Genomic DNA, 18,981 nt, shown 5'->3' on the forward strand with positions numbered 1-18,981 from the left:
TTAGCAATTAACACTTAAATCACAATTGACCCCAACACAACACAGTGAATAAACAATGCAGGGACATAATATGGTTAAGCCAGCAAACCCAGGCTCAAGTAGTGACTGGGCTCTGACTTCACCGCTCACAAGTAAAGCAGCTCAGAGTTAAAGCTGACAGTCTGGGGGTGGGGTGGGGGGGGTGCAGTCTGGCACTCTGCACTTACCTTCCTCTTTGTGCCTAAATATCAGCCCTCAATGTGTGACATTCTTGCCCTGGCCCAGTGCTCGCTGATTGGCGCTCCAGGCAAGCTTAAGCACAGCGAGATGAGCAGATGCCAGACTTCTAGGGCAGCTCTGCAGCCCAATTCAATACTGCCCTGTTCTTACTTTATATGCTTAGACTCTTTAAGAGATCGTTTCTTCTTCCCAGTTTGGGAAGTTTATTTCCTCAACAGGATAAAAAAAAAAAGAGAGAGAGAGAGAGAAAGAGAGAGACAATCAAGGGAGGGAGAGGTGAAAAGAGAAGGAAGAGGAGGAAAAGAAGCCAAGCAAGGACATTCATATTCTGAAATACACAAAATGAGTATTTAGTTGTTCAAAGCAATTACAGACTGGTTGGTAAATATGGACCCATAGAGCTTCAAAAACTACATATTATTGACCCCATCTTGTAAATACATATTGTTAAAGCACACACCCAATCTTATAAGTATATATTGTTAAAATGATCACTAACGGCTTGTCTGGAATCATAATGGGCTATTCAGGAAGCATATACTGGATGACTTTTATAAAATGAGAATAAAATGAAAAAACCCATATTTTCTGGGTCTACCAAACATCTTCAGCATTTTTTTAAAAAAGGAGTTTTTTCTTTTTCCTGAATCTCATCCATGGGTTTAATCTATAATGTACATTGACAGTTGAAAACATTCATTTCCATAGCATGAATCTGTAATGGTAATTTATATTTTACAAATACATATTGTCTTGGGTATATAAAATACCTTTAAAATCAAGGGTGGGATGGCATCTTTAAATCATAGCTGTGGGGTATTTATTTATCAAAAGTTCTGTAGTGATTTCCCTAGCAGAAGTTTAAAGAATGTCTTTATTGTTTTTTTTGACCATCACAATTGGTAAGGATTGATTGAAGCTTCACTTTTGTTTCCCCAAAATCTAAGTGAAATAAAATGCCTTGAGTGGAAATCAAAAGCCTTTGACATATAGCAAAAAGCTTGCTGTGCAATATTAGTACCCAAAGGCAATTCAGATTTCTTTTTCAGAAGCAACATGTTTTCACCATGACCTTTTTCCCCCTTTCCTTCCTTTTTTTCTTTCTTCCTTTCTTATATATATATTTTTAACAGTTTACTTTGAAGAATGTAATCATGGAGATCTTTAAGATGCAGACACAGTACCCATAGTGCGCTAAACAAATTTTTAGGTGCAGCTTTGTACCTGAATACATCACTGTGCTTGAGGCAGTAGTAAGCCAAAACCTCTTCAGCCGGCCAGATGCCTGGAAAACACAAGAGGATATAGGCTTTTTGATTACAGAAGTTTCTTCTACAAACACTCCTTACAGTCATTCTCTTAAGAAATGGCTTTTTGAAAATAATGTTCAGTACAAGCTATTTCAACTTGACTCAAACTTACCATAATTATTACTAGTAACGTCATATCACATGCATTTCTTTTGTTGTTGATTATAACTCTTTTCCCAGGAAAATAGGATAATATCCTAAATCATTTTTACTAGATTTCAGTCACAACGAAACAGTAAAACAATAACAACCAATATTACAAATATCCAAAATTAAATTTTAAATGGTATTTCAGGTAGATCTCACTCTCGTACACATGAATCTTCTTTTTGGTCAATTCATAAGTATCAGCCGAAGACAAACTGTATATGCAGCTCATATTCAGCAAAAATAAATGGAAAAATCATTTGCAGGAGCAAATAAAACCACTGAGGTCATTATATCTTTTTGTTTGATTCCATACTAATGTTTTTCAATATGCATAATTATTTCATTTCTTCAATAAAAAAATCAAACTGGAGTATAAAATTGAGAAATTTAAATTTCACCAACTTTAGTACATCTTTCAATTTAACAATAATCCTACCCACTAAATTCCATGGAGGGGCATTTTCTAAAATTATCATCTGTAAATCATTTATTTAGAAGACATACAGTTTTCATGAATGAATATAAATTGTTTTAAGAGAAGACAGACATGCTTGGAAATTATAGTTTCTAGTGGTTATCCCAGGATTACAAGTGCTTATAATTTTTTTCTTTATACTTTTGGTATTTTCCAAAAATTTTTACAATGAATATATATTGCTCTTATAATCTGAATAAACTATACCCTTATAAAAATTATGTTTTCCCCATATGGTCAGACTTAAAGATCAGGCAGGGTACCAGGCATCCTGCACCGCCTGGGGCTGAGAATGCCATGTGGTCTTGGGAAAGAGCAGGGAATGTTCCTTGCCTTAGTACTAAGCACTCTTCCAATGGGTCCTGATGCAAAGTTGAAACACCTAACGTGACTTAATTTTCCCAGATGAATCTCCAGCTTCAAGGAGTAAGAAATGCAAACATTTCAGAGAAGATGATGTCAAAGAAATGGTAAATAAAATCCTAAGAGAATCAATGGATAGACATACAAACAGCAAAGAAATGACTCTATAGAGCATCTGTTGCAGGAAAGTCCAGCCAGGTGTACTCACTAGCTCAGCCTTCCTGGCATTTCTGGTAGAAATGACAGTTTGGGGGAGAAACAAATTAAACCAGCAAGAAGTGTCTGCAGTCATATTTAGAAGGAAAGTCAGAGAAGCAGTGGAGTGTAGCAGTTAAGATCACAGGTACTTAGGAACCAGACTCAGTTGGGCTCCAGCCCCAGCTCTGCATTCCCTAGCTGAGTGACCTTGGCTAGATTACTGAACCTCTCTATTCCTCAGTTTCCTCATCTGTAAAATAACATTGTTGTAATATCAACCTTACAGGATTGCTGTGAGGATTAAATGAGTAAAGTATATGAAATGTATTTAGAACAGCTTCTAACTCATAACAATCTCAAAGAAAATGAAAGTTGTTGTTAATGTTTTTCTCCTGCAAAGGAGGATAAAAGAGTGGAAGAGATAATATGTGAACCCCAAACAATTATCCTAATAACCAGAACACATGGAGAACCTTTTTAGCCTGATCCTAATGATTAGCTTTGGCACGACCCCAGAGTCCTAATACCTGGCCTACCTCCACACAGAAAGAACTCCAGAAAGACTAAAACACATAATAAAATTCTCTGAAGGAAGAGCCCAAGACAGTGTTCCACACCAAGTGAATATAATCACCACAATAATGAATTTCTTTATGCCTTTAGTAGATGGTTTTGAGGTTTTAGAAAATAATGTTAGGGGAAGGGTATTTAACTAAAATTCAAGCCTTGATTAAGTACAAAAATTTGACTTCTAAAAGGCATAGTCTTTTACAATAGTTTTATAATTTTCTCCCCAAAATTACAGAGGTTGATGTTTAACTAAATAAATACAAAAGGTTCAAAGAATAAAGTTTAAAAATCACCTAAAATTCCACCACTAGTATATAATCGCTGTTAACATTTTGGACATCATTCCGAAAGATCTCTCTAGGCATAAAGATATTTTGCCCAAGTGGGATCTTCTCATGGATGTATTCAATAATCTCATTTTGCCCTACTCTGTATGATGGATAGATTCCCATGGGAAAAAAAAATACTATACCTGCATCATTTTTAATGACTGCCTAAATATTTTATGTTTGCATCATAATTTATTTAACCAGTTTCCTTTTGATAGACATTTAAGTTAATTTCTAAGTTTTTGATATTATGAGATTATAAAGTGGTAAAATAAAGACACATTTTTTTCCCCAACATATAATTTTTCTCCTTAGGTCAAATACCCAGAAATGGGAAATGTGGTCAAAAGTCAAGTACATTTCACATTCTGATATATCAAACTGCACCCCTGCAAAGCTGTACCAAACTACACCCCTAATAAAGGTGTTTATTTCCAGGGGACTTCCCTGGTGGTCCAGTGGTTAAATGTCCATCAACTAAGGAATGGCTAAATAAAATGTGGTATGCCCATGCAACAGACCATTATTTGGCAATAAAAAGAAATAAAGTACAGATTCATGTTACAACATGGATAGAACATGAAAACATTATGCTAAGTGAAAGAAGCCAGACACAAAGGACCAGATGTTTATGTCTTATTTTTCCATTTATGTGAAATGTCCAGAATAAATGAGGGGTGATTGCTACTGAGTACAAGGTTTCTTTTAGATGTGATGAAATATTCTAAAACTGATTGTGATGATGGTTCCACTACTCTGTGAATATACTAAAAAAACAGTGGGTGAATTGTATGGTATGTGAATTATATCTCAAAGCTGTTATCTTAAAAAGTTTTCTCATTCCATTCCATGAGAATGTAATGGTCTTTTAAAAAAGATTTTATTTTTAAAGCAATTATACACATACATAGTTTAAAGAGCCACTGAGTTTTATGAGAATGATTAAGACAAAACAGTAGTACCCAGCCCGCCTGCCCAATCTTTCTCCTTCCTCAGGAATTACTGCTTTCAATTCTTTTAGCTGATTCTTCTGGTAATTACATTTTTCTACATACATGTTTATAATGTTACTTCTTGATTTTTCAGGTTTAGGCAAAATCTAATGACCCCCATTATGGAAGGTGAGCATTTTTGGCCTTTATCTCTACTCCTCTCCCCACACCACACATACCATACTCCTCAACCATCCACCATCACCATCTTTCTAATACAGCTATATTATAATTTGGTAAGGTCACTACTCATTGTCAATTTTATTATAACCACGAAAAAAACAACAACCGAGCTATGTTGTAAACTAGGATTGGTTTTTCTCTCATGCATAATGTTTCCCCCATCTGGAGTTTATAATTGTCATTTTTTTCCTCTCATTTGCTAAGATTTTTTATTGAATCTCAAAATCCAGTTGTTGATTTCCCCATTCAATACAGTCACTCACATGAGGTATTCTATCAACTTCATTAGGAAATATCTCCTGTGTTTCCTGACCTGCCTAGGTCTGGACTGGACGCCCAATACACTTAGTGCACCACTGTAGCTCTGATCTCCTGAAATCCATCTTCCCTATCATTCCAGGCTTCCTTTTGTCCTTCTGCTGTGTTCCATCTCTCATGTCCTCTATGCTTTGTCTTCCTTTCTTGATTTACTTCCTCATTTTATTGTAACACAGGCTCCGGCAGCTTCTTGAGAAAAAGTGTGTGGAAGGTAAATGTTAGAGAGCTTAGATGATTCAATGGTGATTTCAATTTGGAAACTCCATGTTTTTCAATTCCTGAAAAAAGGTTCTTGGGAAGTTCCATTGATTATTTCCTTACCTCCATTTTTATGTCTTCTTTCTCTGAAACTTATGATTTGGATGTTGAATCACCTGAACTCATCCTCTAATTTTTTTATCTTTTCTCTCCTGCTTTCCATCTCTTATTGTTTTTCTACTTTCTTGGAAGTTTTTTTCAACTTGATCTTCCAGCTCTTTTATTGTTCTTTTCATTTATGCTATCATTGGTGGTAGTTCTCTGAATATTTCTTTTTCAGAGCATCTTACTCCTGTTTCATGAATGCAATACTTTTTAAAAATTACTTGAAAATATTAATTATAGTTTAAGCTTTCTTATCTTTACATAGTTTGTCTTCCTCATGTTGCTTTTTTCTGTTTATTGGTTTTGGTACCTGTCACATTAAAAGCTTTCCTCAGATATGTCTGGTAGTTCTTTATTGTTTACATAAATGTGATTGTAGAAAGATAAAAAGCTGATTGGAGGTGAAGAGGGCTGAGGAGTGTGGGTGGGGTGTGAGTGGAGAGGCTCAGCAATCAGTCAGCTTACATTAACCTAGTCCCTCCACCCTGCTTTTGGTGCACTCTCTGATTTCAACTGTGCCTATTGTCCTCCAACCCAAAAACCCTTGATTTAACCCTCTCCAGAGAATAAACCTCCTCTTCTGTTGGCAGTACAGAAGGGGAAGTTACCCAGTAGCCTGGAATGGGGAAATTACTGCTTCTTAACCCATTTTCAATCAATCCTCCTTATTTTAGCGCCCCCTCAACTCCTACTTTTAGAATTACCTGGTGACACCAATTCCTGAGCCTTTCAAAGTTTCAGGTATGAACTGGGATGGTTCTCAACTTTCCCAATTGCTGGCTTTCTAGTATCTGCTAAGTCAATGACATCTCATCCATGTGTTTCTTGGCTTCCAAAATTATGTTCTATGTTCTCTTATTTTGTCATCCTTGTGGGTTTATGTCTTAAAAACATCCCTTTAACAGCGGTTCTGCTTCATGTAACAGAGAGAAACTCATTGGAAAAGTGATGAGAATAATTTTTGGAAGGACATACAAGCCAAGGATGCTAATGGCGAGGGTTTTTTTTTTTCCTCAAGACTTTTATACTCCATTAATAATATTGTCGGGTTCTATCAATCAATTATAGGCACTTTTGCTATATTCTTGATATCATCTGATGAGGCAGAGCAGAATGATCATAGTGGCATTTACAGCAGCTAAAGTATTGATCGTCCCCAAAGCATTACAAAACATTTAAATTAATGGCTTATTCTAGATAACTTGTTTTCTAAAACACATGCCATGAATTAGGACACTTCCTTAAAAGTTATTCAGTCACGTGACTTCCTGTTCCTTAGTGCTTTCTGTATAAATTGAATTACTTTAACTCATAGGAGAAAAGACCTTTTTCATCCATTGGACCTCCATAAAAGCATTAGCTAAACAAGAGTTCTATTTGGAAGAAAAAGAATATTATTCTTAGATTTCCATGGTCGTTTGGTTTCATTCCTTTTTTTTTTTTTTTTGAACAAAGGTTTTATTCCCTACAGATAGTTCTGTCAGAACTGGGCCTATTGAATCTGTTAGACTTCAGAAAACCCATAGTCAGCCAACACTAAAATATGAAAAAATTAGCTGTCTATGTAGAAATAATGAAGGGCAAAGTTGGTGATGTGATCTATTTCATGTATGTAACCACTTTTTTCTCATCTCTGAAGTAGCTTGTTTAGAATTACTTTAAATACCAAGTTTTGTGGTTAATTTAGAAACAAACACATTCATCATTAACCCAAAGGCTGAACAAATCCTAAAATTAACTGTCTGTAGATATTGAGACACGAGTCTATCCAAGCATGGGTCTTTCTAGATCACTTCCATTTGAGAGCTTTTTGCTTCCCTGTAGTCCGTGCTGTCAGATGTAGACAGCATCCGACAGGCAGCACTGCTGACTCCCTCTTCTCACTCTAACAGCTTGTACTTGCCCCATGATGACAACACACCTAGCTCTTGAGGCAGAGACATGGCTTTTCTGTGCTCAGCTGATGTTTGGACAGCCAGCAGCAGCTTTCTTTACCCTCCTCCATCGAAATGATCATGTCTATCATGCAGGAGTCAGAAGTAAGCCCTCTCTCAAACCTGAGGCTTAAACGGAGAGCCCAGCACACTTTTAGCTAAGCCGTTGACTCTTCTGGAAGAAGAAATGCACCAGTGGATATTATTAAAATGGCTGGAATGGGTAGGTAAACGTCTTGGACTGTTTTCAGTGTTTATGCTCTGTCTCCTTCTCCTTAAACATTTCTGCTTTGTCACTGATGCTTCAACCCAGATTAGAAATCCATAAGAAGACTACAGAATGCTCTATAAATATTTATTGGGCATCTACTATGTTTCAGGCCCTGTAGATCAGCAGGGAATGATACAGCATTGTCACTGGAGATTCAGTCTTGTTAGGGAAGGAGACTATTAGACAGACAATTACACAAATAATGTCCCTAATTATAACTGTAATAAATGCTGTGTGGGAAAAATAGAGGGTGCTTCTGAGAACCAATCATAGGGGACTTAACCTGGTTGGAGGGGAGGTTGGGAGGAGTCCATCAGGGAACACTTCCCTGTAGAAATGGCATGTAGGCTGAGATCCAGAGGATGAACAGCCAGGTAGAGGAGGAAGAGGGGCACAGGGCTGGAGGGAATGGTCCACGGAAGGGGAGCACCATGAAATAAAGCTTTGAAAAGAAGAGCGTGATGTTCCGGGAATGGAAACAGGGTCAGTGGAGCTGTAGAATAAATGAGAAAGGAATAGGTAGGACAAGATGAGACTGGAGGGGTGTTTAGGGGCCAGACCCCACAGCCTCAAAGCCCATATTAAGAATTTTAAATTGCACCTTAAAATAAATGATACGTTTTAAGCGGCAGAGTGGTATAATCAGATCCACATTTTAGAAGATCAGTCTGGCTACTCTAGAGAAAATAGATTAAAAAGAGGAGGTGGGGGAAACTAGGCAGGAGACTACTACAATTACCTAGGTGGGTGCTGATGGTGGCTTGGGTGATGGTTAGTGGAGATGAAGAAAAGTGGAAAGATTTGGGCTATATTTAGAAGGTACACTGACAAGACTTATTAGTTAATTAGATGAAGGGGGTGGTAAGAGAGACGGAAGTGTCAAGTGTGACTTAGGTTTATGGCATGAAGAAGTGGGTAGATGATGTACAGCACATACCTATAGGATTTTCCTTCAATTTTACACGACCTCCTCCTCAGGCTGAATTCATGGTACAAAAACACGGCAAGCAGTCTGGGGTCTGATTCTGGGTCTACCACTAACAGTCTGTGTGATACTGGAAGTAATTTAGCCTCTCTGAGCATCAGTATCCTCATCCACGAAATACTAGGCTTGGGTAAGATTACGCTAGGGGGCTTTCAAGCTATAAAAAGCTACAATAAAGAACCACACCTCACGCTCTAGAGTTAAGTAGAGTTCAGCTTGAATACTGGCTCTTACTGGCTATGTGACCTTGGGCAAATACCTAAAATTTTAAGCCTCATTCATTCATTGAACAAATAATTATTGGCAGCCAGGTGGGTTCTAGGAGTTGGGGATACAGCAGTGATTAATAGGGGCAATAAACAAAGTAATTTTAGATAGTGATAAATATTGTGAAGAAAATAAAACGTTAATGAAATAGAGAATAACTACTGGGGTGGGGCTGTTGCTGGGTAACGCCTCTGTTTTCTCATTTGAGTACAAGCAATAATGTTACTGAGTCCAAGCTCGCTCTGCTCGCCACACGACAGGCCAAGAAATCAGAGACGAGGTGTCGAGGCAAGGAATACGACTTTATTCGGAACGCCGGCAGACCGGCAGACTCGTGTCTCAAAATAACCATCTTATCGGGGTTTGGATGCCAGTTTCTTTTATAGCACAGAGATGGGGGAGGAGATGAGCACGTAAAGTAAAAAGGCCAATGCCTCAGAGCAACTAAGCCCGTGCACCACAACTACCGAGCCTGTGCTCTAGAGCCTGCGAGCCACAACTACTGAGCCTGAGCGCCACGACTGCTGAAGCCTGCGTGCCTAGAGCCCGTGCTCCACAACAAGAGAAGCCACCACAACGAAGACCCAACGCAGCCAAAAAATAAATAAGTAAATTAATTAATTAATTTTTTAAAATAAAAAAAAATAAAGTAAAAAGGCCATAAGATTTGCAAATATCCCTTGGAATGTCCAGCCTCGGGGAGGGGATGTGTTTCTTCTTTCTTGCGGCAATCTCTGTGTGGACAGGGTCAGGATGTTTCCCTGAACAAAGGCACTTTGGTTTAACATTCAGGCACAGGGGCAGGGTTCCCTGAGGCAGGTCGTTATGTATAGACAGTATCCTTTTAGTGAACAAAAGCAGTGGAAAGCAAAGGTTAAGGTAAAAGAAACAGGTCCAACATGTAGTCAGATTTGGCTCTCCCCTGTTGCAACAACAGTACCTATTCATACCATTGTTGTGAGGATTAAATGAGATAATGCATGTAAGACACTTAGTGCCTGGGAGATAGCAAATTTTTTAATAATGTTTGCTATTGCTGCTGCTGTTGCCTTTATTATTTTGACATGTTTCTATCCAGGGAATTTTATCAATCTTGATTATATTTTTATGACACCTTCAGGGAGATTATTATTTCTAATCGATAACCCACAAAATCAAACCAAAACTGAATGCTGGAAAAATCTGTCCTAACTATGGGAACTTAGAAAATCGATCCTAAGTAAGAATTCCATATATATGGACAATACTTGTTCTATATTTGTCCCTCTGCTCTGACCAATTAACAGACTTGCTCTGAACAGTAATTATTAAGCACGAGTCTCCCTGTGTTTGTGGAGAGAGATCATGGAGAACACGCATATGTCTGGGTGAGAGGGAACGTCCGTGTAGCTCAGTACAGTGAGAGGGTGGACGCTTGCTCTGTGACATTCTAACGCTTGTTGAATGCTGACTGCTGCCCAGGCACTACAAGGTAGATGAGGAAATCAAGGCACTGAGAGGTTATGAAAACTTCCCCCAAATTAGGCAGTTGTTTTGTCATAGAGTTGGAATTTGAATCCAGGTAATCTGACTCTAGAGCCATTATTCTTAACCTCTGTGCTATACTGCTGTCCACCAGATTGCAAAAACAAGGGTCCAAATGAATTGCTTTGCAATGTTATTTCTTCTGTTCCAGTGGAAGCCAACTGATATAGATAACGAGCATGTGGAAGTGAAGGGGCACAAAAAATTGCCCAGGTATTTCAATAATAAATTCTTCTAGGACTACAAGCTGGGTCGGCTTATGGGTGTGATTTGATTAGAAATGCATTAAATTTTAAAACTTATATTTTAATTCAGATACCTATTAATTTGATGATTATGAGGTAAGGGAAAGCCGAAAGGAGTCCCGGCTCCAGTGTGAAGCAGAGGCAGGGATGGAGAGTCTTCAGAGAGTATCCCCCAGACCAGAGCCTTCAGTCTGATGGTCAGTTTTAGAGCAGATGCTGTGAAATCAACTAAGTGACATGAGAAATGTAGACAGGACGAGGAAGATGCTGAAGCACCACTGCGAAAAAGGAACACACTGCAGCCACAGCCACAGGTTCAGCGGCTCAGACAGTGAAGACGTGAACTTGGAAGACAGCTCTGAGGCTTATTAGCTTTGCGACCTTAGCAAGTCACTTAAGCTCTCCTTGCATCAACTCCTTATCTGGTAGTAATAATACTGTCTAAACTGTAAGTATAGATGGGAATGTAATAGGGAAGAACAAATCTGACTCCAAATTCGATCTGTTTCTTTTGCTTTAACCTTTGTATTCTATTGCTTTTGCTACAAGTTAAGAATGTTGCCTATAGCCTGAAATATACAGGATAATACATCCTCAGGCGCTGACCTTTAAGGTATAACATTTTCCATTCTTATAGAGATAAAAAGTTGCAGAACAGAATAACACTTGCTTGTTGGAGGTTTACAGAAACATGTGACCTGACTTAGTGGACAGCTGCAAGAACAAAGGATTGGGACACCAAGAAGTTTACAATAACCAACCACACCCCTTCCCCTTTTAGTATAAAAGAAGCCTGAATTCTAATTTGGGGAAGATGGTTCTTTGGGACACTAGTGCACCATCTTCTTTATCTGCTGCCTTTCCAGATAAAGTTGGAGATAAACTTTCCAGATAAAGTCCACCAACTCGTCTCCGGATTTACTGGTCTCTCGTGCAGCAAGCAGTATAAGCTTGGACTCGGTAACACGAGGATTGAATGAACTATATAAGAGCACCAAGTAAGTGCAATTAGTGTTTGTTGTTGTTATTAGCATCACTTATTGAACACTTACTACCTGGCAAACACTGAGCTGTGTACTTTATATAGATTATCTCATTTAATCCTTAAAACAACCCTATAAGGTATGTACTGTCGTTATGGCCAGCTAAGGGGCACAGCGAGGTACACCAAAGCACAGAAAGTTTAAATGTCATAGCCAGGGTTTGAGCCCACCTACTCACTCTCTAAATCTCCATCTCTTAAGCACTACACTAATTGCCCCAACCCTGGTGTCTGGTTCTGGAATCAAAAGGGCTAGTTTCTAGTTCTCATGACTCATTCAACAACTAATTTTGGGACTCTGGACAAATCATATTTGGGCTCTAGTTTCAAGAATAAATTGGAAGGGTCAAATTGATTTCTGAGGACCCTTCCAGCTCTAAATTCAATGCCTGTAGATCGTTATAATTGTGCATTTCCAAACTAAAGCTATAAAATCGTCAGTAGGCTTTAGCCCATGACATTTTAAAGAAATTAGGTTGGTTAAAATGTTTTATTTGTACTATAATTCAGGAAATATTTTAGAAAGGATTCAAAACCATCTTAGAGATGGTTTTCATAGTCTTTCAAGTCTTCATAACATGTCCACTTTTATTGAATTAGAACTGCCTTTGTAAATTAAATCTCACAGCTTCAGGAAAGAACTACCCTACATCTATATATTGTATTTGTGATGGCTTTTTATTTACCTAATCCAGCATATTAATAACAGACAACTTCCTCAAGTCCAATTTTTCCTTTTCCAATACTGAGCACAGTTCTCAGATATATGTTGTATTTTTTCCTCAAACATATTACTTCCTCAGAGTAACAAACTACCTTTTGGGCAGAAGAAATTCTCCCAAAGTCTCAAAGCACAGGTAGAAGAATCTCCCAGTGTGAGCTCTCTGGGTGAGTAAATGTTCCATCTCCATTGGTCAGAGAGGATGTGAGAAAGTGAGAACAGTCATTTCTCCGAAAGGTAGACCCAGGAAATCAGACCAGAGGGCTCTGAGCAGGAGAGAAACATGGCCTGGGTTCCCCCAGGAATGCAGCACACATCCTTCCCATAGGCCAAAAAAAAAAAAAAAGGGAAGACTTTCATTGCCAGTTTTACTCCAAGTAACATCCTCCCCCAAGGCCCTCAGCGTAGGCTCACCCTTTTACAAACAGGACTGTCTTGTGTCTTGAAACATCATGTAAGAGCAGTAATGTGTCGAATGGAGTGGAACAAAGAGGAAAGTATTAGAAATAACTGTTAGTGTTCCTTATGTTAGGTATCTAATCACTTCACCCATGCAGACACACACTTGTTACATGGAACACCAAAGGAGAGTAAGGACAGTGTGGTCCTCCTCGAGTTACGTATGCTTCCTGAATTTGATTTCTACAGCAGCTTCCTGCCTTGGAGTCCAGTTTTATCTCACTTCCGGGTAAACACTGCTACTGAATTCCAAACAGATTGAAAACTTTGTGTTCCACGTGGAGCGCATGCTCTGTGCATTTATGAAAGCCCCCCCGGAGAGAAACTGGTATTTAGGAGGCACATGCTACAGATGCCAAAGCCACAACTACATTTATTAAAACGGCCCTGGCCTTAGGCTAGTTAGGCAACAGAACTTGTTTATTTAGCAGTGTCATTTGGAAGACACCAGCATTTCAAAACTGCCTTCATTCCAAACTCCTCCACTTAGGAAGGAGGATGAGTAGGACCACCTCCCCTTTTTATAGCAGGAATTGCCTTTAGCACGTTCCAAAAGGTAAGACACCATTTAGCAAATTGACTTGATAAATAAGGCAACGTCTTGCTGAGGTTCAGTCTAAACCCACTTTAAATAAACCCCTCGGGCTTCCCTGGTGGCGCAGTGGTTGAGAGTCCGCCTGCCGATGCAGGGGACACGGGTTCGTGCCCCGGTCCGGGAGGATCCCACATGCCGATGAGCGGCTGGGCCCGTGAGCCATGGCCGCTGAGCCTGCGCATCCGGAGCCTGTACCCCACAACGGGAGAGGCCACAACAGTGAGAGGCCCGTGTACCGCAAAAAAATAAATAAATTAAAGAATAAATAAATAAACCCCTCTCTGCCATTCTATCTGAAAGTAAATGTATAATATTCAGGTAGCTAAAAAAACAAAACCAAAGGAAACACTATGAGAGGTGGTTGGGAATCTCAGCTGTGCAAAACGGCCAAGGCCCTGTCCTTGTTGTCTCCCTGCTCATCATTATTCATTGATATGAGGGAAACATGATGGTCCCCTCTCCAGAAATTTCTGCTGGTACACGAGCTTGGGTGGCTTACTGCAACTAATGTGGAAATGGAGTGCGAGGCACGTCCTGGCTGTCAACACAGGGGTCTTGCTCTGTCGGGGCCATCTACAAATGGCTCCAACCAACTTGTATGATTGTCTTTAACACCTCTTTGTATTTTTTAAAGAAATGAATTTGATTTCATTTTCCTTCCCCAGTTTTCAAATAGTCATTAAAAATTAAACAACACTGGGAAAAGCCTTTTGTGATTATAGCCTTCATTCTCCTGCAACAAACTGGATCTATAAATTTACGTACCATTGTAGATGTAAATTACAAAATTTATATTCAACCATATTAAAACATCTATTCCAAAAATGATTACCAGTTGTGAAAAGCAGACAGGCTTATCACTTGCTGTCAGTTGTTCATGTCTAGTTAAGCAATAATGTGCTAAAACTGCTCTTTTGTTTTGTGTAAGAATTTTGGCAATAGAAGAAATGAACACTTGGTTAATAAAAACTCAGGCTGCTTTTTGCTTTGATGGAGGAAGCAGCTGCCTGTTTTCATTTGCTGCAGAGCAGCAAAACCCATCAATATAATAAGCAGCTTAGATGCATCCATCCACAGCATCTGTAAGGATATAGGGCTATTCGCTCAAAACCAATCCCTGGTTTAATTTTAACAAAGATGTGTCTGACATATTTGAAAAGGCATTCTAATAGGTTTGGAAACATGAACAATTTCTCTTTCTTTTAAATGCTTTTTATGGATTCGAAAGGGTAGTATACATAGCTGAATGATAGCAATGATAAAAACCAGTCCAAACTGTGAGGCCATCCTAAAACAAGGGCAGTGAAGACAGTAAATCAAGAGGCAGTTATTTGGTTCCCTTCAAAGTGGAAGTAGCTCATTTAAATGTGATTTTATTCAATTATTCATTCAAACAAATATTTACTGAATCCTTACTATATACTGAATTGGGCTAGACACTGAGGCCACATTTCCTACTCTCAACGAGTTCACTCTTCAGGGGAAAAGACGGACACAAAAATCTAAGTAAAACAATGCAGTAATCACAGGGACTCACATATGCATTTTTCTATTACCTTATTCTTTTTCAAAAATCCAAATGGGCCTAGAACATGGTAGAAACTAACATAAAAATTAAAAATCACATACCGTCTCCTCTATTATATAGTTACTTTGTTAGACATACTTAAAAAAAAAGACAATCTGATAAAAAAAATCAAATTATGTTTAAACACATGTCAAACTGTTTACTAGTATAGCTAAGAATTATCACACTTTGGAGAGAAAGTTTTAGGATTTCACGTTTTGTTTGGACAGCCTCTAATTTTACAATAACCATTAGACACTTTCACATGATCATGAAGACATGCCACATGGCAAGCCTAATAGAAAACACAAACTTGAAAGCAACTTACAATGTGATACAGTATGCTTTGGCTAGTAAACATGCAAAGAGATTATTCTGTTTTATTTTATTTTACTGCTGGGTAGAATTCCAAAAAGTCAGATAATTCTAAATCCTCCTCTTTTTCTGATTCAATATCAGATAAGTGAGCATCTCAGCATGATCAACCGGGGACCTGTCTGATGGTAGACATGAATGTAGGGTTAGCCATCAGCTTCTCAGGATATCAAAATTAAATGAGCACTCATTTGTAGAATCATTGAGAAAATGCTCCCGTAAATGTAGAGCTAGGGGCTTTCTTATTGACATGCTCACTGTAAAACACACATACCTGGGTTTTAAATATAAACTTTTTATTTTGGAATAAGTCTAGATTTACAGAAAAGGAAAAAGTTGCAAAGATAGTATAGAGAGTTGCTGGCTACCCTCCACCCAGATTCTCTCATTGTCACATCTTACATTTGTCAAAACTAAGAAACTGACATTGGTACATTAATATTAATTAAATTCATGGGTTTGTTTTTAATGGAATGGTGACTATTCAAGATGAGAGTTGATGAAGGTATCTGTCAGAAAGTCACAAATGAAACCAAAAGGACAATACTGGCATCTTTCCTCCCTTAATTCTCTTTCTTCTTAAGTTACTCTAAAGAAATTCATATCAGCCTTAAGAGCTAAAATAAGACATAAAATGCATGTACCTCAGGGTTTAAAATAAAATCTGACTCCATCAAGAGACCTGTATAGCCAAGTGAAGCCTTGGTTCCCCATTCTATTGTTGAATGGGCAGAATATTATTTTCTAGGTCATTATTCACATAGACATTCTGATTGCCCATATTCAATTAATACTTTCATATCACAGTGTGATATGGACCTTACAACCAATCTGTGGCAGCATGAATTAAGAACCACAAAGAAGTCAGAGGTCATTATTTTTCACCCATTCAGAGTGTTTATAAAGCACTCACTGTACACCCTCTCCCTTCTGTGCCTGGTTTCTCCCCTCCTCTGCTCTGCTGCTTAATGGCTGTGCACAATGCTTCCAGAATCCTGATAAGCATCGTGGGTTATGTACTGGTTAATAGTGGTCTCTTCAACAGCAAGTTGGAAAGACACCTTTGGAGAGATTCTTTTTAGTTATTACAATTGGTAGCTGCCATGGACTGAATCGTGTTCACCCCAGATTCATATGTTGAAACCCTAACCTGCAGTGTGACTGTATTTGGAGGTAGAGCCCATAAGGAGGTAATTACAAGGTGCTAAGGGTGGGTCCCTGATATGATAGGATTAGCACTCTTATAAGAAGAGACTCCAAAGAGTGTTCCTCCCCACACTGTGCTTGCACAAAGATGAAGTCATGTGAGCACATGGCAAAATGGTGGCCACCTACAAGCCACAAAGAGAAACCCCAACAGAAACTATGTTGTCTTGGACTGCCAGCCTACAGCACTGTGAGAAGCCATCCAGTCTTTGGCATTTTGTCTCAGCAGCGCAAGCTGACTACAACAGTGGTCAACCCTTGGGGCCTGATGTTTGGGCGAATACTGCCTCTCAAGCCCCAAAACATTCTAAGCTGAAGGAACTCCCTCCCTAAAATGTAGACTGGACCCAGAGAGCAGACAGACCACAGCCGTGGCCCCAGTGGAGCCCCTTACTTTGTCCATTACTTTCTTCCTTCCCTTCCCTTCAGTTTCTCTTTTATCCCTTTCATCTTATCTCCTCCTCTTTAATTTTCACTGCAGTTTTCGCCCCCTTTTCCATTTAAAAGAATTCATAATAGAAAAGCAAACATTAATCATACTCTGATAAAGAAATTTTGCTGATACTACCTTCAAGCTTTCATAAAAAATACTTTGATTTTTTTTTTAATGTTGTCTTTTTTTTTTTTTTTTTGTGGTACGCGGGCCTCTCACTGTTGTGGCCTCTCCCGTTGTGGGGTACAGGCTCCGGATGCGCAGGCTCAGCGGCCATGGCTCACGGGCCCAGCCGCTCTGCGGCATGTGGGATCCTCCCGGACCGGGGCACGAACCCGTGTCCCCTGCATCGGCAGGCGGACTCTCAACCACTGCGCTACCAGGGAAGCCCTTTATGTTGTTTTTGAACATAACACCTTCAGGACAGGGAGCTCATTGCTTCTCTTACTTCTCTGTGGCATGTTTACATGATGTATGTGAAGGCATGCTGGATTCATGCAGAACGGTAGCAAAACATTCTAAACCTGGAACTCACAACAATGAAAAATGAATCCTTCTTCTTTTACAAGATCTACTTGCTGAGCTTCATATGATGTATCTACTTAGAACCTGATTCTACCTGGTAGTGCAATCACAGGTCAGTTCTAGTGTGGATAAGTCTCTAACTGGGCTCAATCCACTTTCACTGGCTTTCTTATCTACATCCACAAACCTGCAGAGCTGGCAGGACAATTATCACCAGAAGACAGGATAGATGCTCTGGGGAGTAAGGCTGTCCTGGGCCTGAAAGGTGCATGTTTACAAGTTTCCAGGCCAGCAACAAAGAATCCACATTCAATAGGCCATCTTTCTCTATATCAATCCTTTTGCCTCATTCAGCAGAGCACATGTCATGGGTGCTCATATCTGGGACTTATCTGTGGATATCTACAAACATGCACGTCTCTAATCAGAGCAGCCTGGAATGAGTCCCAGAATGGGCCCTTTAAGTGACTTGAGATACAGAAAATGATTCTCTCTGTTGCTCTTTTTTTTTTTTTTTTGGCCCCTTCTCTTTGCTACGATAAAATTTGTAACCTTAACCCATATAGCAAAGTGTTTTCTCTGAGAATCACAACTCCTTGAGAAGGGCCTTCAAAATACACTATTTAAACTGAACTATTGCTCTGGACTTGACACCACGGTTATCTTTCTGTTGAGAAAAATATACAGAAATTCTAGAGCTGTTATATTGTTACTGGCCCTTTCACACCAGGACACATGAGTGTTCTTAAGTTGAGATCAAAGTGCACGGGCTGAGTTGTTGAGAGTGGAGAAGTCATCATGGTCTCTACGGACTCATGCTGGACTTCTCAGGACAGAAAACAGATTCCCTTCTCTCTCCAGCAGCAAACAGTTCACGTTACTGTGAACTCCATCATTCCTCTTCCTTGGCCCCAGCCTCAACAAATGACTGAAAAACATGGCTTCAAACCCAGAGTGTTGTATTTAGCCTGGAATATCTTTTTCATCGGTTTATGTTGCCCAATAGCACTAAAGAGATTTTGGCTGAGCAAACACTATAGTAAAAGGCGAAATTCATACCATAATTGACATGAAAAACAATAACCTTATGGAAGAAGATGAAATAGTGTTTACATATGATGAGAATAACTACTTCCTACTTTTCATGGGCGCTTTAGTGAAATCTCAATTTATGAAGTAAGGCCTAAAGAACTAAGGGGCTTGCTTAGCTAGTCAGTGGCTGAGCTTGGGTTAGGACCGCAATGCCCTAATACCTCACCTTGCTTCTCTTTTCAGAGTAAGAGACTTGAACAACAGTGTAGGAAAGACATCATGATTTGAATTTGCATCTTGTGGAAAGAATTTTACCTTCCAGGTGGAAAT

The 18,981-nt window shown here is 39.1% G+C and overlaps 1 protein-coding gene across 2 annotated transcripts in view; it reads right to left on the reverse strand.

The window, feature by feature from the left end:
* Positions 1–18,981, reverse strand: part of CAMKMT (calmodulin-lysine N-methyltransferase) — a 402,917-nt gene that overhangs the window by 56,492 nt on the left and 327,444 nt on the right. For both annotated transcript variants that reach the window (XM_060309608.2, XM_060309607.2), the window contains exon 4: positions 1,444–1,504. In XM_060309608.2, coding sequence (XP_060165591.1) covers positions 1,444–1,504 — 61 coding nt within the window. The remainder of the gene's footprint in view (positions 1–1,443; positions 1,505–18,981) is intronic.

Source organism: Globicephala melas, chromosome 12 (assembly GCF_963455315.2).
Source record: "Globicephala melas chromosome 12, mGloMel1.2, whole genome shotgun sequence".
Lineage (NCBI taxonomy): Eukaryota > Metazoa > Chordata > Mammalia > Artiodactyla > Delphinidae > Globicephala > Globicephala melas.